The sequence below is a fragment of the Schistocerca nitens genome, chromosome 2, assembly GCF_023898315.1.
Source record: "Schistocerca nitens isolate TAMUIC-IGC-003100 chromosome 2, iqSchNite1.1, whole genome shotgun sequence".
NCBI lineage: Eukaryota > Metazoa > Arthropoda > Insecta > Orthoptera > Acrididae > Schistocerca > Schistocerca nitens.
In genome coordinates, this window is record NC_064615.1 from 465,946,893 (window position 1) to 465,969,817 (window position 22,925).

The following is a 22,925-nucleotide window of genomic DNA, read 5'->3' on the forward strand; positions in this document are numbered from 1 at the left end:
TAACGTAAGTTTTCTTTACACAGTATAAATTTCTCTCTCTCTTTTTTACAGTTACTACTTCATATCTAAAAATTCATGTATTGAATAGAAGGAATCGTCATTCAGAAATTCTTTTAATTTGGTATTAAATGTTTATTGCCTGTCTGTCCGACATTAAATGCTATTTGGGAAATGACCAAAATTTTTGTGGCAGCGTAATTCACTCCTTTCTGTGCCAAAGTCAGATATAATCCAGACTAGTGAAGATCATCCTTTCTTCAGTGTTGTAGTTGCTACACACTTCTGTTTTAGTTTTGAATTGGGATAGTAACAAATTTCTTAAGCGAATATATGTATTACGAAGGCACTATGAATATTTGGAGTTGCATAAATAAATTTTTGCAAGGTGATTTTTGGTTGCCTCCAGCCATTATTTTGATTACAAGCTTTTGTGCAATCATTAAGAGAAAATCTTAATGATGAATTACCTCAAAATATGTTGTCGTATGAAAGCAGTGAATGAAAATAGGCATAGTAGGCTAATTTACTGATACGTTTATCACCAAAATTTGCAATAACCCTAATAGCATAAATAGCAGAACCTACCTTGTTTGTTGGGTGTGATTACTACACCCGTACCATCAGCAAAAATAACTAGCTTTGCATCTTCATTAATATGGAGTGGCAAGTCATTAATATATATTAAGAACGATAAGGGACCCAAGATTGAACCTTGTTGGACATCATTCTTGACACCTTCCCGGTTGCAGTAGTAGTAGTAGTAGTAGTAGTAGATATTCTGCCTTATGTCAGGTCTTGTCATGGGTTGAGCCTCTTCAACTTTTGTCTGTCCATAGCTATCCTTTCATTTATGAATATTTGTCTCCTTTGATATTGTCCAGCATTTGATATCTCCTTTTTCCTCTTCCCCTTTTTCCCTCCACCATTCCTTCTATTCCTTCCTTCAATAAACAGTCCCTCCTCAAACAATGTCCAATCCAGTTCCGTATTCTCTTTCTGATGACTTTCAGCATGTTTCTTTCTGAACAGTGTTGTTGATAAACAACCACCTTGTCTTACACCTCTTCCCAGTTCAATTTCTTCACTCATCACACCTCCTATTCTTACTCTTACTCTTGCTCTCTGGTTCAAATATAAGTTTCTAATTAGCTGTCTATCCCTCCAGTCAACTCCATGTTTCCTTAGGATTTCCATCAGTTTGTCCCATCTGATCAAAAGCCTTCTCAAGATCAATGAACACAACATACACCTTCCTTTTCTTCTCCATGTACCTCTCCCCTATCACTCTCAGTAGCCTAATGGCATCTCTAGTTCCCACTCCTCGCCTGAAACAATTGTTCATCTCCTATTATGTAATTCAACTTTCCATATAGCCTTCTGTTGAATGTCCTCAGCAAGACTTGTCTGCATGCAATATCAGGCTTACTGTTATATGTTCCTCACTCTTTTTGCTGTTCTTTTTCTTTTCTATAGTTATTAAGATACTTCCTGTAAAGCCCGTATGACACAATTCAATCAACTCCCTTTTCCCTTCTTTCTCCAATGACTTTCAGTTCCACAGGAATCTCATCAATTCCCAACACCTTTCCATTTTTCATCTCCTTCCTAGATGCTGCAACCTCAGTAGTTAGTATTCCATTTCCTTTGTCATCATATGCAACTTTATCTTCTTCTTCTATCCCAAGCTCTTCTTCACTTGGTCGGCTGTCTGCAGCGTACAGCCATTATGTGTATTCTTCCTATCTTCTCATTATTTCTTGGGGTTCACTCACCATTTTACCATCTGCTGTTTCTACTTCCTTCAGTCCATTGTTGTTTCTCTTTTCCCTGAATGTCAAATCCATTGCTTCTTTGTACATAGTTATTTCCTTCTTTCTCTAATTTCTCTATTTTGTCAAACTTTTCTGTTAGCCATTTCTCCTTTGCTGTTTCTGTCTCCCTTCTTAATTCATTATTTAACCTCGTGTAGTTGTGCTTCCCTTCTTCTGTGTTTACAGTTTTCTATTTCCTGTGGTCATCCATCTTGGTTATCATATGTGGTGTTACCCATTCTTTCTTTACTTTTTTCCTCTCCTTGACTCAAGTGTTTCCTTAGCTGCCCTTTTGATCCCATTTTTAAAACAATCCCATCTTCCTTCTGTGCATTCAGTTTTCTGTCCTTGCAGCATGATTTCGCAATATGCATTCTCTAATTTTTCTCTGGCACTCTGCTGATTTTTGAAGACTAGCGGTACTGTTAATTTCCACCTTCTGCATTCTTCCAGTACCTAGAAAGATTTCTTGATTCTCACAGTCAAAAGCCTTTGAGAGGTCACAAAATATCCCAGTGATTGATGTTGGGTTATTCAAAGCATTTAATATTCGATCAGTAAAAGCATAGATAGCATTTTCTGTTGAAAAGCCTTTCTGAAAACCAAACTAACATTTTGTTAGTAGAATGAGATTTTCACTCTGCAGCGGAGTGTGCGCTGATATGAAACTTCCTGGCAGATTAAAACTGTGTGCCCGGCCGAGACTCGAACTCTCTCTCATTCTGGAAACATCCCCCAGGCTGTGGCTAAGCAATGTCTCCGCTATATCCTTTCTTTCAGGAGTGCTAGTTCTGCAAGGTTCGCAGGAGAGCTTCTGTAAAGTTTGGAAGGTAGGAGATGAGATACTGGCAGAAGTAAAGCTGTGAGTACCGGGCGTGAGTCGTGCTTCGGTAGCTCAGATTGTAGAGCACTTGCCCGCGAAAGGCAAAGGTCCCGAGTTCGAGTCTTGGTCGGGCACACAGTTTTAATCTGCCAGGAAGTTTCATTTTGTTATTACTTCATTTTTACAATTATGTGATGCTACTCTTGACTACAATACTTTCCCAAGAATTTTAGGTAAACCTGTCAGAAGTGATATTGGACAGTAGTTGTTAGCATCTGACCTATGCCTTTTTTATGCAGTGATTTAACAGCAGCATATTTCAGTTTATCTGGAAAAATGCTGTGTTTCAGTGAGCTGTTACGGATGTGGTTGGGAACAAGCGTGTAGTACTGTGTTGGAAAAGCCATCAATTCCATGTGAACTTTTACTTTTGAGTGAATTTATTATTTTCTTAATTTCAGTAGGAGAGGTGGGTTGAATTTCACTTTTATCAAATTGCCTTGCATTTTCTAATGAATAGCTGGATCCTATTTTCTCTACAACACATACCCTACAGCAGAAATATAGTGGGAACTGTAGATACATTTAGAATTTTAATTGACAAGATTAATATGTGTGGCCTAAGAAGGCAGTGTGTAGTGTTGGAGAGTATGGAAAAGGAATATGTGAAATATTGTGAGATGTCTGAAGTTGATTAGACGCATGGAGCTCCACAGACTTTGTTATAAGAAGTAATTTACCCATAGTATTGTGTGATGCAATATATGGTTGCCTTTCCAAGTTTCCTTCCCTGTTACTAAGAGTCTGTCTTAATATTAATACAACTGCAATGTAATTCAGTCATAAATAGGATTTGAAAAGTGATTGAGTTGCTTACATGGAATTTTTATGTGAGTAAAATAACTACTTGAAAAACATTTAAATTACTAGATGTAATAAAGAGAAGGAATCTTCTTAACCTGTTTGTTTTTTATGTTCCCACCAGAACCAGATAGCATCACAGCAGGCAATCTATGTGAAGCAGCAGCAACAGCAACACCAGCAGCAGCAACAGCAGCAGCAACAACAGCAGCAGCACCAACAACAGCAACAGCAGCAACAACAGCAGCAGCATCACCTTGCCGCTGTGCAAGGGGCACAGCAGTCTGAATTTTTCAAATCTACGCTGCATGATCAGATGATGCTACCTCACAAGTTTGCTGATCTCACAATTGCTACAGATCCAACTGCACAGATGGTTAGTCATTTATTCATTCTGTGAGTGAATGATTGGAGAAAAGTGCCACCTCAAAGAGAAAATTTCTGGGGGCAGCAGTTTCCTAAACTGTGTTATAAATGGTTATCAATAGCAAGAATAAAGACCACAGGCTTTGCAGTTACAGTAGTTCATAAGCTCCATTACCTGTGAAATAGTCATCTGTTCTACATCTTTTCTTCTCTTCATTGCCGAACTCTGCACTTCTAACATTGTTTTGCATAACACACCAAGCTAATAGCAGTGTGCATTACAACTGAAGGTAATTATTGCTGTTGCCAGATACTGTGAATTACAAACAGTTTAACATGACCTGAAAATTGGAAACATTAATTTCTCTGATTCATTTGTGGCTGAAGTGTTGGTGACACACCTCATACCCCATTAAATAAGTACAATTAACTTTTGGATCTCAAGGGGGGAAAGCTGCTGGGCTATTTCACTTGCATGTGGAATTACATAATAATTAATTTCCTGGCGTGTTACTATATGAGATATGAATGCACTTCTAGATGGCCAGACATCTGAAATGTGGAGTTTGTGGTGAGTGGATAAGTGATACGAAGATATGTGGGTAAATATGTCACTGCTAAAAGACAGGAACTGTTGAGATTTACACTGATTTAGTATTCACTGGATAGACAAATCGTGAGCAAGAAGTGCATAATCACACAGTCAAAGAGTAGTCCAGTTCCGAGGTGGCAGTCGTCATCACAAGGCAGCCAGCGTCATATGTGGATCATATAGAGCACCAATGAGAATTGACGTTCCCAGCAGAGCAACTGCTTATATCAGCCAGGTTGGCCATGGGGTCATGTCAGTTGACATGGTGATTGCCTCGAGGACATTGCTTCTTTCTTGTGTTTGTCTTGTAATGACCACTTGCTATGTCTTTGGCAGTGCAGCCGGCAGTTTGGATCAAATTTGGACAGTTGCAATAACTCTCTCACTGTCTTGGTTGATTACATAAGTAATAGTTGTGTGTTATATAAACAGCAATTGTAAAATTCCCATTTGAAGTCTGTAAAATCTAGAATCTGCATGCCAATCGGGCAAAATTACTGTGAGCATTGAGACAGTCACCCTACCAACACGTCAGGTTGAAGGTACCCATTTGGTAAAACAGTGGATTCTGACAGACATGTTGCCCCATAAACATTATTCATTCTCCTACGGATGTCTGCTGGTATTTGTCCTTTGTCAGCCAAGGAAACAATAACAGCACATTAGTCCTGTTTCAAAACAATGTAATAATGTCCCATAGTTCACGTTTCTCCATTTACTGGATGCATGTTGTAAAGACACGAATGCCACACTAATCGCTTGCCTACATGTTGGTGCTTATATACTCACCTTGGAGTTGCCCTGTGTTGCATGTACTCTGCAGCAACTAGAATATTAAGACTGTATGTTTGTGCACTTGACATTCAAAGCAGTGTCTCCAACATAAATCAAGCAACTTACGTTGCACCATAATATGCAAAAATGTGGGTTGCAAACAGACGTCTACCTACACCCTGGCATTCTGGTTTTTTGATGATCATTGTACTAAGAGGCATATTTTAAACCCAAACTTGAATGCATGAGTGATACAAAAGTAAAATAAACTCACATTCCCCTGTTTCATAAGGTTGCATGGCTTAACTAAAGGCTGTAAATTTACCGTTGACCTCATCGTAATGCAGTTTGAAATTTTTGCCTAAAAAACTATGACCTAATTTATAGACTGTAAGAATTGATTATTGATTACTGCCATTTATTACATTAATATTTTAGTACAGCCTGTTAGAAAATTAAAGAAACAACTGCATAGCCTTGTGATGGAATTTAAGGTAAAAATGTGTTTACTATTTGTTTCATATCTATTCCTTTAAACCTACTGCTAAGTTGCTGTGACATTGTTCATATGCCAGTTTCAGTGGGACCATCAGAAATATTTGTTACATTCCCAAATAAAGAAATTTACTGTGTGTCCTGTTTGTACAGATAAATAAGACTGATTAATTAATGTGGATCCTTCCTAACATTGGCTTTCATGAGTTGGTCTCATGTTATTTTCCCCACAAATCTAAGACTGACAACAAGAGGTAGTGAGGATGCTGTAATGTTGCAGTTGTAGTCCTTAGTTCTCATACTATTAGTTTAGGTTTTAAATTATGTATCTTTTGCTGTTGTGTAACTTTACTTTCTATTTCACAGCCATCATCTTATCAGACCAGTCAGCAGTCCCGTCTGAATCAGTGGAAACTGCCATCTCTGGAGAAAGATCAAGACGTGACCAGTAATGAATTCAGCAGAGCTCCAGGCACAACTACTAAGACTGCACTTCCTCAGAGTCATTCTTCACCAAATATGAATCCTCTCCTCGGACCTAGTGATGGGTAATTTTTCTTTATTTGTATTCATTATCTAAGTTTATATTTGTAGGTCTATAGTTGTTGTTGAGCACCAGCCAAAAAGGACGCTTAACAATAATTTTCTTGAGTAACCCTGAAACAGGAAACAGTGTTGTGACAGATTTATAAAATTTAGTTTGCTTTGCCACAGTTTTGTTGCAAGCATTGGAAGAGTATGTAAGAAGGGTCCCTGAATTAAGAGGAGGCATGTTTCCCCTTGTCATTGTGTGAATGAATATTGCCATGACCACTTATTTTTTGAAATTTCCATTTTGGCTTCAGAAATAGGTGGTGGTATTTATATACACAGTGCCTGATTCATTTAAAACTACCTTAGCTCTAAGCTTTAAGAAGCAACTGAGCTGAATAAGTTTCAAACAGGTTGGTATAACTTCTCCATGCATCTGGACTTGGTTGAATAGTTCATGATTTACTTTTACCTTAGCAGTCTGATTCCAGCTTTGATTTTTGTGCATATGAGATCACGGCTATCAAGAAAGAAATTCAATATTTTTATGACATTGCACCCGGTCTGGTAATCTGTTAAAAGCAAGTGAAAATAAGGCTTGCATAAACCACAAAGTTAAAGTTTGTTAAGTGTAATGCTTGAAGGGAAACAATAGCTTTATTTTCATTGTGTAACATTCTGTAGTTTGTATAATGTTATTGCTCAATACTTTTAGTGTTTGTTTAGAATTTTCAAGCACAGCATTTGTAATCTTTTTAACTGGTCAAAATTTGGACTACATGGCAAGGAGATAAAGCTTTTCGTAATCATAAGCTGTGTTTAAGTAAGACCTAATTTTTAGAGAAGAGTGGACCATTTGAAGCATTTGTCAACAATGGGAAGAGGGAACAGGTGGAACTGAATATTTATCAAGACTGATATTGAATTTAGCAATATTTTTCTGAAGCTGTGTAATTAAAAGAACAGTAGGACACTCTTCTGGTTGTAGGCTGATTATTGTTCTGGTGGAAAACATATTTCCTAATTAGCACAGCACCAAGCATATGTATTATGGACATACTTATTGATACAAATGTTTCAGCATAAATTTTGTATACTTCAGCTATTGCAAGGAATTCATTCACTAACCTCACAACTTTCCACTGTTAGGCAATCCGCATTAGAGGAGCTGTAGTGAGGCTTTCGGTGTCTACTCAAGACTGCTCAGCCTAAAAACCTAAGTATTATAAGATTGTGAGTCTTTCTTCATCTTTCCACCCATTTTGCCACCTGAGGACCATGTTAATTTGGATCAGCTTGTTATCTTGTTTTTATTCTTGTCTAGTATCCTTTCACCATCATATTTTGTAACATTCTTCTCCAATTCTACAGGAGCATACGGCAACCTGAAATCGTTATTTGAAAGCCACTTTGCTCGAAATCTCATTTCCTGTATTCCCATTTTCTGCAGATGCTTTGGTACTCTGGATCCTCTGTACTTTGGCTCTGTTGTTCACAAGAAACTTTATTACCCGGTGAGTCAACATTTCCTGAACCATTCTGACAGTGTCAGAGATCCTCTTCATCTGGTTGTACAATTCTTTGTTCACTTAGAATAATTGTCTCTTGTTCTTCGAGGTCCAAAAACCCACCTGAGAGTATCCTCTCTTGCAAAGGATACGTTTAAAGTGTTTGGTACCCATAGGAAATGGGATAATGGGGGATATTGAATTAACACAAAGAGGGGTAGCACAAATGACCACATGATTAATTGACCTGTGGGAGAGTGTCACAGAGATGAAGTTGACATTTAGCCAACAGACACTTGAAAGTAGGTGCAAGCTATCATGAGAGAGCCTACTTAAAAAGTTTCAGGTATTGTCTTCAACTGATGGCTCAAGGAATACATACACTACAAACCCCTAAGTATCGCTCCTGCAGCAATCGTGAGGACAAGATTAGATTAATTATAGCACGCACAGAGGCATTTAAACAATCATTCTTTTCTTGGGAATAACTCTGCCATGCACTCCATAATGGTTTGCAAAAGTATGGATGTAAATGTAGATGTAGAGAATACTTTCTTCCACAAGTTCTGGCCTCCTAAGTAACACTGTTCTTACAATGTTACGACTTTGTCGCATATAAGGCTTCGGCGGGGGGGGGGGGGGGGGGTTCACTGTCACTGTCTGGTAATGTCTAAATTTTGCATTCAGAGAACGATTCTTCTTATTGTAGATGTTCATAATGAATTTGTGTGCAAAAGCACTGTAATGTATTTCTGTTCCCATAGCTTCTTTTTCTGTCAGAACAGTTTCTACCCATTCACCAAGATGTTTAAAATCCAGTTTCTGAATTTTCCTTCCAATGCCATCCTTGATTGAAAGTACTTGGCCAAGATCAGACAGTTTCCTTCCTTGTTACTAAAGCTGAGATTCATGGGATCATATCCAATTCAGTTAATCTCCAATGTACTGTAAAATTCTACTACATTGTTATTTCAGAAGAACTCTTTTACATGAGTTAAACATTTATTCTCTTATTTTCTGTGATTCCCTGTAGTTTTGGCAATGCTTCTTTTAACTTCTTGGAAGTTCTTTTAGAGTTTCTGAATTTTTCTGAGACCACTAATAAACCCACTCTTTTTAACATTCTTCTAATTACCACGTACATTTTCTCCATTTCTTTAGACAAAACACCGAGTGAGATGGTGCAGCGATTAGCACACTGAACTTACTGTAGAGATGACGACAGTTCAAATCATCCCACCCCAAGCGCCTTGCTAGGTCACCAGCACGTGTAGCCAGTCTGTGTGGTGGGGCTGTTATGTACCCTTCTGGCTGAACCCCCTGGCAGTACAGGAATCACACTTCTGATAACTGTGCTGTTGTCTCCTCCTGTATGCATAGGAGTGTTTGCTTGTCTTCTAGAGCTTCGGAACTCCCGGCAACAGCAGGCATGCCACACAGCTTTTGCTGTGGCTGGGTGGCGCCATGGGGAGAACCCTGATTGGAGAATTGGAGCATCAGGGTGGATTCTAGGCATATGAAATGTATTAAGCTCCAAAGAACTGGCTATTCTTTCACAGCCATTTCTTTGATTGGTAATGGATCATTTAATGCTGCTGCTTATGACCCTGTGGCCTTCCTTCTCCTGGCTACATCCTGGGAGGAGAGCCAGGTTCGCTGGCTTGATGTGAAACATTTTCCTCACTACCTGGTCTGCACTGATACTGACAGAGACATGTTTACCGCCACCAAACTGTTAAGTCTCATGGAAAATATTGAAGACTATTTTGGCAAAGTGGCATGCCTCGGTAAGAAGCTGTCAGGTTCACTGTTGATGACAACTACTTCTGCTGCCCAATCTGCTGCCCTTCATGCTTCTGACACTGTTGGTGACATCTCGGTGTGCGTTATTCCCCACCAGTCTTTGAATATGATTCAGGGAGTCATTTTTCATAGGGACCTCATCCTCCAAACTGATGAGGAACCCCTTGCCAATATGGAATGACAGGGCGTTCATTTTGTTCGCGGAGGAGGTGAATTTTATGTGTAATCGGTGTGATGTGAAACCGTATGCCCCGCCACCCTCAAGGTGTTTTTGGTGCTTTCATTTCATGTGCATGTCTTCTCGCTGTACAGTAGACCCTCTATGTAGTGAATGTGGACACCCAATCTATTAGGGGAGCCCCTGTGTTTTGCTGCCCTTGTGAGTGAACTGTCATGAGCATCACTCTCCATGCGTGCCAGATTGCCAAATTTATGAGAAGGAAAAAAACATACAGGAGTATAAATAAGCCTCTCCTTGATCCCTCCCCAGGCATCTCTGAGGCCAGAGGCCTGCTGCCACAATTCGGCCTTGAGACCCACAGGCCATGTGCCTGAAACTTGCCTGCTCTCTTTCTGCTCTGGATCTTGCAGAAGCCTGCTCTCCCTCCATGCTCTGTCCTCCTCGACCCATGAAAGAGAAGAAAAAGAAACATAAGTTCCTGGACAAGGCCCTCTGGTGCCCCTGGAGATGCTATTCCTGTGGTGCCCCTGGAGTTATTGTCTCCTCCTTCACAACCTGCATCTTACCTCTTATGTCACCCAATCCTAATTGGTAACGGATAGTGATCTGGTGACGTGATTAAATTTCAGGCCGTTTGCCTCCCATTTGGATCCCCTTTCGTGCTTATTCAGTGTAATTGTGATGGATACTACTGTCACCTCCCAGAGTAGCAATCGCTTACTTCCTTTTACTTGGCAGCTTGTGTTGTTCTCCAGGGATCTCATTTTATTGATACTAACTCACCAAACCTCATGGGTCAATGCTTTCTGTTGTAACTGGGTCGGCCCTTTGAGGGCTTCCTGGGGCATTTGCATGTTATCCGTGTAGACGACATTAGAATCCCCTTCCGTACCACATAGGAAGCAGTTGCCATCTGAGTCAACTTAAACTCTGCGGTCACGATTTACAGTCTCTATCTCCCTTCTGAGGGAGGCCATCTACACCTGCTACCCTAGCTGTCCAATTGACCTTGTTTTTCATTTATATTTTGTAAGTATTTATTGGCACTTCTTAACAAAAAATGGGAATTAAATTTATGAATTATTTATTAATTATATGATTTTCATATAAATAAACACCATTAAGTGTACAAATGCTTTATTACTTAATTTTTACATAAAGTCTACAAAATAATCACTTTAACAGCTCTTAACTTTACATATTGTTTAAAAATCTACAAAACCATACGTTGTCATCGACAACTCAGATATTTTGCTAAGTATTTATGAGATAAATCCTCTTCGAACACAAATTGAACAATAAACTTTTGACATAAGGTGTTAATTATCTCTTACCACAGCACATTGTTGGCCGAATGGAATAATGTGTTCTTGACAACCTCCACAAACATGAGTTGTCGTATGATGTCCAGCATAGGGACACTCTTGACATCTTTTTTGTACACCTTGGACTCTGCCAGTTGATTATTGTGAAGATTCTCCACTAAATTCTCTGATTCAAAGTGCTTGGCAGTTGAGGTATTTCTTGTCGGACACTGATGAGCATACGGTCTAGTGTTTTTATGAAATTACGACGCTTTCGGTTTCTATTATTATTGATTGCTGAACAATAGCAGTATTTATGCTGGCCATATTCAGTATTGCTTAGAAGAGAGTCCGAAGCCATCTTTTGAATGGTGACTTACATCATAAGTAGCTGACAGCTCATCTGCAACGTCAACTCCACCTTTTGTAGAATTATAAAACATGTTTATCTCTGGTTTCTTTTTATCTCCTGTTGATTCATCAATTTCACCAGTGTGGTGAACACTAGACATGAGCAAAACGACTTTGTTTTTCTTGTATATGAGAAACAAGTGTAATATCCTTTTGGAAACCAAACTTAAGATGAGTAGATTACTCTACCACAAGCTTTGCAAAATTCGTGAGGGATTTGCCTCTTGTTCTTACATACTGTTGCCATAGAAGTTAGCCTGTGTTCTTTCAGCAGATGTGACACTAGTTTATAGCTCGTAAACCAATTATCAAAAGCCACATTACGGCTTCTTTTTGAAATGGGTTGCACTGGCCAATTCACCACATCAAATGGTTTATTACTCAGTGGAAATGATCCCTCTAGCTGCTTCTCAGGATATATTTCGTGGTTGAAGATGCAGATATTCTTTGCGTTGACCAAGGCAAATATTTTTATGCCATATTTGGCCGGTTTTGATGGAATGTATTGTCTAAATTTGCACCTGCCCGTGAATGCAATCAGCATTTCATCTGTGGTTGTATATTCTCCTAGGACATAGGCTTTCTTGCAGTTTTCAACAAATATTTCAAATACCTAACATATTGGTGCTAAGTTGTCCAGCTGTTTTCATTCTTCAAGTGTGGATCTATTGTCAAAATGAAGACCACTTTGAAAAAAATGAAAATGTTGCTGTGTCATTGTCAGCCAAAATATTTCAATGTCTGTTCCGTCTGAAGCCCATAGGTCAGTGGTGTTCTGCCTACCAGATCGGCAGTAAAATCCAGCAATGTGCACCACTTGGACCCATTTTTACCAAAATCGAATGAACTGCGTACCTGATTTCCCAATTGCTCGACTAATTCTACTAACGCAGCATTGTGGGCAGTATTTTGTAGCTCATTTAGCGTTATGTTATCTTCATTGTCACTGCCTTCACATGAATCTTGCTCAGTACTACTACTACTACTGCCACTGCGCTCATTACACAATCTTCATTTTCACTCCCATCTGTCGTAAGGTTATTTTCACTGTGTGGTAATTCCACCAGCCAACGACATATACACTCAGCATCCCTTTCATTATCCATTTTGACTAAAAATGCCAAAAAACACACAACATTCTTGAAAAAACATAAATTGCAAAATGGCACAGAAATACTATTTCGCGGTTGTGCAAGGATCACAAATACCCTCTTTCCATTTGCACTCATAATCTCCTTTCATGGACGGTAATAGACTGAGTGCATGCACGCATTAGGGAGTTCAATAATTACAGTTTCGACAATGTGCAACTGCGCAACAAGGAACTGCCAACAAAACAAAATGAGCAGGGTCAAATTGACCCCACCACATCCTCACCGAGTTAATGCCCATCACTCTTTGTGGGGCAGTGCTTTTTCGTCTAATAGGGGGCTCCTCATTGACCAATTTCATGCAGTCCACGACCTATGACTACTTCTTGATGATTCCCCTAGTCATTTTAGTGCCATGCATGGCACTTTTTCTTGCCATTGATTTTGCACTTGCTTGCTGTCACCCTTCTTCCTTCCTTACACTGGTTGCCACAAGATGATCGCGATGGTGACCATTTTCTGTTGATTCTCTCATTCCCTTCCCCCCTCCCGATGGGCAGATTATTCCACTGGGATTTCCATTGTGCTGATTGGCTTCTTCAGGGTGATTCGTGAAGATAGGCAAATATTTTAAAATGTTATTCTACAAGTAAAACTAAAGAAAAAAGTTCATATAAACATAGGTCCACAAATGTTACAGAGTTATGGCTAATAAGTGTTTGCGTGAAATTTAGCAGCTTCGCTAATATGAAGCTATTGCAAAACTGTACGAGGTTAAAGTAAAGTAAGATTTCCATTTATTTTGTTGTTATTGATCTGGCGAATCTAATAAAACAGTCCCAGATATGTATCTACAGTAGCTTTCCAGAACATCCAGAGAAGCAAACGTGTAATTTTGTAAAATTTTTAATTTTTTAACTACTTGGCCCAATTTGTGCATTTGTCTGGAATTCAAAAAACAGAGTTTTCAACAGAAGTTGTAGAGAATTTAATTTTGGAAAAATGATGGTAATGATGTTAGATAATCTGCTTTCTTACCATAGCACAAGTGAATTCATGTTAAACTGGAAAAAACAAAGCTCAGTGTTAAGGAAGTTGTACAGCGTACACACAATTTCACAATAAATGTTTAAAAATGTCTCCACCAAGTTCAGTATATTTAGCTGCACGTTATGAATAGATTCTGTTGTGTGTTTTACTTTCACAGGGTTGCTCTTTATTTTGTCTGTTGCATTCATAACGCGAGCAAGTAATGCCTCGCGTGTATTGACTTCGTTCTCATAAACTATGTCTTTCATACATACACAAAAATCCATTGGTGTTGAATCAGGCGATCTGGATGGTCACAGACGTGTAGCACCATGACCAATCCATTTCTGGGGAAAATGTTCATTTAAATGTGTAGTAACAGCGTTGGAGAAATGAGGAGGTGTGCCATCATGTTGAAAATACATTTGCAATCACGTAGCAAGTGGAACACCTTCGAGCAACCGGGGCATTTCTTGTTGAAGGAATTGTAAGTATGTCTCGCCTGTTAGACGTCCTGAGAAACAGTTAGACAGCCTGGGAAAATGAATAATCCAATAAATCGTGTGTTGATTATACCACACCACACCACACATTTATGCCAAATCACTGCTGGAAATTGCGATGCACTGTTGCATGTGGGTTTGCTTTAGACCATATATGCACGTTATGTAAATTGTTTATACCATCTCGAGTAAACTGCGCCTCATCAGTAAATAAAATGTGTTTGTGTAACCACCGATTGGTATTTAACCAGTTGCACAACTCCAAGTGAGGGGAAGATCTCACGGATGTAAATGATGCACTTTTTGTTTATGTTAAGGATACAGATTATTGTCTTCAGTGTACACCATACCTTAGATTGTGAAATGCCTAATCATTGAGAGATGTGTTGTGTACTGGTTCAAATGGCTCTGAGCACTATGGGACTTAACATCTATAGTCATCAGTCCCCTAGAACTTAGAACTACTTAAACCTAACTAACCTAAGGACAACACACAACACCCAGTCATCACGAGACAGAGAAAATCCCTGACCCCGCCGGGAATTGAACCCGGGCGTGGGAAGCGAGAACGCTACCGCACGACCACGAGCTGCGGAAGTGTACTGGTACCCGGGCTACACTGAACAGCATCCATAATATCCCCCTCATTGTCTTCACGCATCGAGCGCTTGTACTGATTATGAATGCTACATAGAGAACCTGTCTCCTGTAACATTCAGAATACTCCACTAATGGTTCGTGCATTTGGAATCCTCAGAGTTGGATAACATATACGACATTCGTTAACTGCAGCCATAGCATTACCATCACTTTTGCCATAAACAAACACCATACCAGTATATTCCTGTGTTGTAAATTTGAAAGGCGTCCCTATTTCATAAATAATCTATAAACTACCCCAATGGCCTTGCTGCAATGGTGACAATGGTTCCCATCAGATCACCGAAGTTAAGTGCTGTCGGGCTAGGCTAGCACTTGGATGGGTGCCATCCGGTCTGCCGAGCGCTGTTGGCAAGTGGAGTGCACTCAGCCCTTGTGAGGCAAACTGAGGAGCTACTTGATTGAGAAGTAGCGACTCTGGTCTTGGAAACTGCGTATGGCAGGAGAGCAGTGTACAAACTGCAACAGATATTATGTGGTTTCACTTAAAACCCTGTTGTTATTATGTTCTGTCACTGAACAATATAGAAAACGAACTTGTTTCAAGGTTAGGACATGACTGAAACAACTCGCAAACGGTTGCCAACAGTGACATAAACTTTTCTATATTCTTAATGGAAAGTAAACAAATTTAATTGTATAATTATCTTTGCTTCTCTGGATGTTCTGGAAAACTACTGCAGATACACGTCTGGGACATATTTTATTAGATTCACATGACCAATAACAACAAAATAAATGGGAATCGTGCTTAACTTCAACCTCGCACAGCTTTGCGATGGTTTCATATTAGTTAAGTTGCTAAATTTCAGGCAAAATCTTTTACTATCTGAATGGAAACTACTTCTGGCCCTTTCTCCTTCCCACAAATCAGACTCTGGTCCTGATTACATCCATAACCAGTTGCTTCAACATTTCAATCCTCCACAATGACAGCATCTCCTCCAGGCATTCAACCATATTTTGCTCCAAAGCATTTTCCCCTCTCAGGGAAGGACAGTATTGTGATTCCTGTCCTTCCAAGAGCAACAAGGATCCATCGTCCCTTGATAGTTACCATCCCATCAGTTTGACCGATGTCCCCTGCAAGTTACGTAAGCAAATGGTGGCTCGTCGACTCAGTTGGGTAGTTGAATCTCGGGTCCTTTTATCACCTTACCAGCATGGCTTTCTGGAGGGACAGTCTAAGATGAATCATCTGCTTTAATTGTAAACACAGTTTGGCAGGCCTTACCTCAGCATCGCCAACTTGTCGCAGTTTTCTTTGATCTTCGTAAGGCCTCACTTATGTCCATGTGTGTTCCTGTCCCACTGGTCATTCAGAGTCCGGATTGACACCTTTTTCAACTTTCCATAGACCCAGGAGAATGGCATTCCACAGGGCTCCATATTAGTGTCTTTCTTTCTCTCATTGCTATTAATGAATGTGTGGCCTCTACTGGGCCATTGGTCACCTCTGCTCTGTACGTGGATGATTTCTGTGTTTGGACCAGCTCCCACTTGGTGGCCTCTGCAGAATGACGACTCCAGGGTTGTCTGGCATGCCTGTACATGGACACATGTACATGGAGTTTTCAAAACTCTCTGCTTAGGTCAAGGGTGGTGCATTTTTGTTGCCATACTGTGGTCCATCCTGATCAGCAGCTGTGCCTGTTCGCCCACAACCTGACAGTGCGCCTGCACCTGCACCTGTCCCCTCCCCTCCCCTCTCCCATTACCCTTCCAGGGGGAGATTTGTGGCTTTGTCATATACCTTTTTGCACAATTGTGGCTTCGTAAACTTCACACAATGGAGACTCGCACCACATGGTGTTCTTCCTTCCGCATCTCCCGATGGGAATCAACTATCCTCTGCTGTCTCGGCATCAGCCATAGTAGGTTGATCTGTGGTTTTTTACCCTGCAATGAGCTGCCCCTCATTTGTAGTTGCCCTGTCCCCACCCCCTCACAGTAATTCATTTTTTGCTGGACTGCCCTCATCTTTTGGCTCTTCACACTAAATATACCCCTGCCCATTCTTGTCCTGGGTGTTAGTGGGCGGCTTCACATGGCTACATCTGTCCTGTTTTCTTCGTGAAAGTGATTTTTCCTCCAGTCCTTGAACTTCCCTCTGGAATTGGAGTTCGTGGTTAACATTGTCATTGGTTATGGAGGCCCCAGCCTTTGCCTCCACACTGGTCAGTACTGCCCCCCCCCCCTTTTCCCCAGGTTTTTCCTGGTCTTTTGTGCCATTTTGTTTTGCCTTTTCTTGTGTCTTCTTCGCCTGGTGTTGTCCCAATTTTGTCGTAATAATGTAGTGACGTGATGATCAGGAAAGGTTGGGCAGTGCTGGTGCTCCAACTCTTGTAGTGGTAGCATTTGTGGGGTGCCCTGCTCTTGCTTTTCCTCCTGTTCTCATTTTCTTTCCTCTTTCTGCTACCCTGACATTCATTTTACCTCTTCGTTTGCCCGTATTCCCTTCTCCTTGACTAGACTGTGCTGTTTGTGTTGCTCCTCCCTTGGTTCCTGCCACCTTGTGACCGATTGTCACCTCCCCCAATCAACCAACCAACTAATAATTCTGAGGGAAGGTCATCTACTCTCAATGCTTTGTTTCCACTTAGATCTTCCATTGCTCTGTCAAATTATTCTTGTAGTATATCTCCCATATCAAATTATTCTTGTAGTATCAGAATACCCATCTTATCTCATTTACTTCCTCTTCCATGATTAAAATATTCCTGTAAAGTTCATTTACCTTTTGTACCTCTTTTATGAATTCCTTCCATCCTTTGGCTTCCTCGTCATGGCTTAGTACTGGCTTCCCATATGAGCTCGTGATACTCACACAGTTGCTTTTCTCCAAATGCCTCTTTAATTTTCCTATTTGCTACATTTCCCATAGTCGTGCATGCTTTGACAATGTTAGGTGTGTTCTTTAGCCGTTCCTGTGTTGAGATTTTGTATTTTCTTTGTCATTTTTTAGAGGACTTATTCCTTCTACATGCTTCAGTTGATGCTTTCCTGTATTTTCTCCTTTCGTGAATCAAATTCTATATCTCCTGTCTTATCCAAGGAATTCTTCTAGGAATCATCTTTTAACCTATTTGACCTTCTGTTGCTTCACCATTTTGTCTCTGAGCTACCCATTTGTCCTGTGTCGCATTGCTTGCTCTCAGTATAAGTAGTATTTTAGTTTGCTGAAGTCTTGGGAGCATTTTGACCTTTATTTTGGAAATAAAATGATTAGAGTCTAAATCTGAGGGCTTTGGCATTTTGATTTTCCTTGTTTGCATGTTGTGAGATCACCAAATGATAAATCTTAAATGCTCCTAGTTAAGCATTGTGAGATACCCATTATTTTTTTTTTTTTTTTTTTATGATTGCATTATCAGATCTAAACTTACACAGAGTTCCACCATTCAGTGACCATACTAATTAATCCTGTGGAGGGATGAATAGTCCCTAATGATCTTCCTGAATTTCTTTCTTCCAATTTGAACATTTAATTCTCAAATAACTATGTTGACATTCTTAAATAAAATCTTGAGTAACGTCTCCTCCAGGTCTTTCCAAATTTTTCTACTTTCTGTGGCTGTTCTTTTAGTCTTGATTTGTGGCAGTATTAGCAGTGACTAAAGAAGTGTATCTCATTTGCGTCCATAAAGTGTGAAGATCCGACTATTCTGGAACTGAAGTCAGTGATAGCTCACAGGATTTGTTTATTGACTTTAGAACCTCCTCCAGCGTGAGTTAATTCTTTATTACTCTCTTGCCTGGCTTTCTGTTCAGAAATTCTTTGTTACTCTTTTGCCTGGCCTTATGTTCGGGATGTTCTCATTGCTGTCTTGATTGGGCTTCCGGTCAGAATGCTTTATAATGATCTTGTGTTAGGCCACAGTATCTGTAAGTTTTCAGTTTTCCTGGTTTTTGAGGAGTAAGTTAACTCTGGAGGCAGCAAACTTCGACACTTGTACTTTTCAAAGTTTGTGTATTGCAGGATCTGAGGATCTTAAACGATTGTGGATTGTCTACCACCTGGAAGAGTACGCTCTTTGACAAACTTTGTCATCGTACTGAATTGAATGACCACTGTTGGACACAAAAGTGTCAGCAGGATTAAAATAGGCTGTTAGCATCCCAGGTACCTCCATGTGTGTCAGGCTACTCTAGCTTCTTTAGGCACAAACCTTCTCCTTTCTGTGGTCTTGGACCTGTCTGCGGGGCTACTTAATTCTCCTGAAGTGATGACACTGTTCTGGCTTTTGAAACTATTACTTCCTTCCTGGGGAAGAAGGGGGGGGGGGGGGGGGGGAAGTTGGGAAAGACTAAAAAGGAAGGGCAGTCACTTAGACCCCAGGATGGGAGGGGCACACTTGTGAGGTCGATGGTGCACAAGGATAGTCTTGTCACTTTCGCTTTTATTTGTGTGTATTGACAGTAAATATTTCTCTCCTCAAATTCATAAATCTGAACACTCAAAAATAAAAATTATTTTAAAAATCTGGGTTTATGATACAGCTTGTCTTAAAAAGTTGACTTAGTAAACTTGAAAGCTGTAAATATAGAAACTCGGGAGAATTGTTGGATGGCTGTGGTTAATGTGGTTGCTGCCAAAGTAGCTGCATAAAAGCTTGCTGCACGTCTTTATTGTTGTTGCTGTTTGATTCTTTCTGCTGCAGCGTTACTATTTGCACAGTGGCAGTTCTTGAGATGGACTTATTGCATTTGTACTAAACATTTTCACTTTTTTGTGTTGGTAATGACACAAATTTTACATCATAATTGATGCACGCATCTACTTTTGGCAGCTACGTAACAACACTGCGGGGAGGAAGGAAAGATGTTACATAATGTACTAATGCACTATCTGGTAATACAAAGAATGAAGTTTGTCCATGTCTGTAACTGAAGATAGTTGCCATGCTAATGATAAACACTGCCAGACAAGTCCCACATTCCTAGCCATTATCTTAGTAGAGCAGACAAGTAAGCCTTCATCCAGTTTGTAGTTTAGTTCAAGCTCAGCACTGCCTGATGTGCAGCAGTTTTGCCACCCTGATGACTTGCAGCCATCCAATGACACTGTGTGGTGGCGGTGTGGTAATATGTTCACATTTGATGGGAAGTGATAAAGGAACCATTGATGGATAATCGAATAAAGAGAACCTTTGTAATTTCTTGAATTGTGGGGATCTCATTATGTGGAAGAATTTTTGTCTGTAAGGTTCTGAGTGGAGGAAACAAAGTTGGAAAAGTTGTGAACAAGTGAATTCTAGATAGGTTAAAGATACAGTAAAAGACTTTCAGAACACTGTGCTAAAATATATACCAAATTTGCACTGTAAATAGAAAAAAAGCTACATAAATCAACTGTGAAAGACAGCATAGCTTCGTGTAGAACTTGTTGAGGTAACAAACTGAGTTTGATTGGACCTAATTACAGGGACAATCTGTTACGTAGCAAATGAGTAAAGTAACTAGTAAGGAGTACTTGGATTCAATTCCTAGCAAGCATGTGGGGTTTTGTGTGTAGCACTGTTCAGTCAGTTAATACAATTAATTCAATGACTGCATAGTTCGCAACACTGTGCTCTTTCGTGTGTGATGTTGCATGCTTCATGATAGTGCCTGCTGGTGGTATTTTAGTCCGCTTGGCATACCTGCTGCATAATACAAGGGGATGGAACCTTAATAGTGGCAACTATTTATTTAATAACTTGTGCAAAATGGATAAATGTTTCAGAGAATGACATTATTCTTCATGTCTACTTACTGTCACTATAGAATGTTTGACTTTGTTGATTGAGCCACAACCTCACATCTGCTTGCACTGCTTCATCATATCGAAGCATTCTTTACGTTTTGGAAATATGAAAATCAGGTGGGTCCAACTCAGGACTGTATGGTGGATGATCGATGAGTGCGAACACAAGGCATCAGATCGTTACAGATGTCACAGCTCTCATTTTGGTGTGGCATGTCATGCTGAAGGAGAGGTGCTCAATGTGTGGAGGAACTCTTCGAATTTGAAACTCTGTAACATGACGCTGTTTCTCATGCACCGACATACACTACTGGCCATTAAAGTTGCTACACCAAGAAGAAATGCAGATGATAAACGGGTATTCATTGGACAAATATACTAGAACTGACATGCAATTACATTTTCACGTAATTTGGGTGCATAGATCCTGAGAAATCAGTACCCAGAACAACCACCTCTGGCCGTAATAATGGCTGTGATACGCCTAGGCATTGAGTCAAACAGTGTGGATGGCATGTACAGGTACAGCTGCCCATGCAGCTTCAACACAAGACCACAGTTTATCAAGAGTAGTGACTGGTGTATTGCGACGAGCCTGTTGCTTGGCCACCATTGACCAGATGTTTTCAATTGGTGAGAGATCTGGAGAATGTGCTGGCCAGGGCAGCAGTCGAACATTTTCTGTATCCAGAAAGGCCTGTACAGGACCTGCAACATGCGGTCGTGCATTAGCCTGCTGAAATCTACGGTTTCGCAGGGATCGAATGAAGGGTAGAGCCACGGGTCGTAACACATCTGAAATGTAACATCCACTGTTCAAAGTGCCGTCAATGCGAACAAGAGGTGACGGACACGTGTAACCAATGGCACCCCATACAATCACGCCGGGAGATACGCCAGTATGGCGATGACGAATACACGCTTCCAATGTGCGTTTACCGCGATGTCGCCAAACACTGATGCGATCATCATGATGCTGTAAACAGAACCTGGATTCATCCGAAAAAATGACGTTTTGCCATTCGTGCACCCAGTTTCGTCGTTGAGTACACCATCGCAGGCGCTCCTGGCTGTGATGCAGCGTCAAGGGTAACCGCAGCCATGGTCTCCAAGCTGATACTCCATGCTGCTGCAAACGTCGTCAAACTGTTCGTGCAGATGGTTGTTGTCTTGCAAATGTCCCCATCTGTTGACTCGGGGATCGAGGCGTGGCTGCACGATCCGTTACAGCCATGTGTATAAGATGCCTGTCATCTCGACTGCTAGTGATACGAGGCCGTTAGGATCCAGCACAGCGTTCCGTATTACCCTCCTGAACCCGCCGATTCCATATTCTGCTAACAGTCATTGGATCTCGACCAATGCGAGCAGCAATGTCGCGATATGATAAACCGCAATCACGATAGGCTACGATTCGACCTTCATCAAAGTCGAAAATGTGATGGTACGCATTTCTCCTCCTTACACGAGGCATCACGACGACGTTTCACCAGGCAACGCCGGTCAACTGCTGTTTGTGTATGAGAAATCGATTGGAAACTTTCCTCGTGTCAGCACGTTGTAGGTGTCGCCAACCTTTTGTGAATGCTCTGAAAAGCTAATCATTTGCGTATCACAGCATCTTCTTCCTGTCGGTTAAATTTCGCGTCTGTAGCACGTCATCTTCGTGGTGTAGCAATTTTAATGGCCAGTAGTGTAGTTCCCTTCCACACTGCCACATTACATGCTATAGTTCGGAGTTCTCTGGCAACAGAGGGCTACAAATATGAAGAAATGAAGAATAAAGATGTAGAATGTTAATAATGTTTGTTTTATTTAAAAATCTTTGAGAACTTACAAATAAAAAATTCAGGGGTATTACTTTTAAACACACCAGTCATCAGCATTGTGCATATCCCATTGCCAGCGATGTAGAAGGTAGAATAACCTCAGCAGCGCCAGTTGTGTTGATAGTTAGAGTTTGCTGGTCTATTGCAGAAAGTTTCTCCAGTTCTGTGTCTAAGCTGTTTCTTTTTGGAATATAGTCTGCGACCAGCTTAGTGAAAGAAGTGGTGTAACATTCTGCAGTACCCGCCCATTATTTTGCGGGACAGCACTTGGCCGCAAGTGACACGTGTTGTGACTAATTTGTTTAGTCAATGGAGCTGGGAAGTTCTGAACCACCCACCACACTCTCTGGACTTACGGTTTGTGACTAAAATTTGAATTCCTAAATTGAGGGAAGCACTTTGTGGCATTTGCTTCAGAACTGGTAAGAGAGATTCATCGGGCAATAGACCGCTCCACACCAACAGTCAAAACAACTGCTACTGCTAAGTACAGCCTACAACCTCCACATTGGTGGCAACAGCTTGAGGTGTTACCTATGTTCTGCCTCAGCTAATTGCAGTTAGATTAAAATTGAGAGCTGAAAGGATACAGGACCGCTAGTATGGT

General features: G+C 40.5%; 1 protein-coding gene across 2 annotated transcripts in view; it reads left to right on the forward strand.

Moving 5' to 3' along the window:
• Positions 1–22,925, forward strand: part of LOC126236371 (protein Gawky) — a 274,769-nt gene that overhangs the window by 189,327 nt on the left and 62,517 nt on the right. For both annotated transcript variants that reach the window (XM_049945615.1, XM_049945616.1), the window contains 2 exons: positions 3,620–3,871; positions 6,089–6,270. In XM_049945615.1, coding sequence (XP_049801572.1) covers positions 3,620–3,871; positions 6,089–6,270 — 434 coding nt within the window. The remainder of the gene's footprint in view (positions 1–3,619; positions 3,872–6,088; positions 6,271–22,925) is intronic.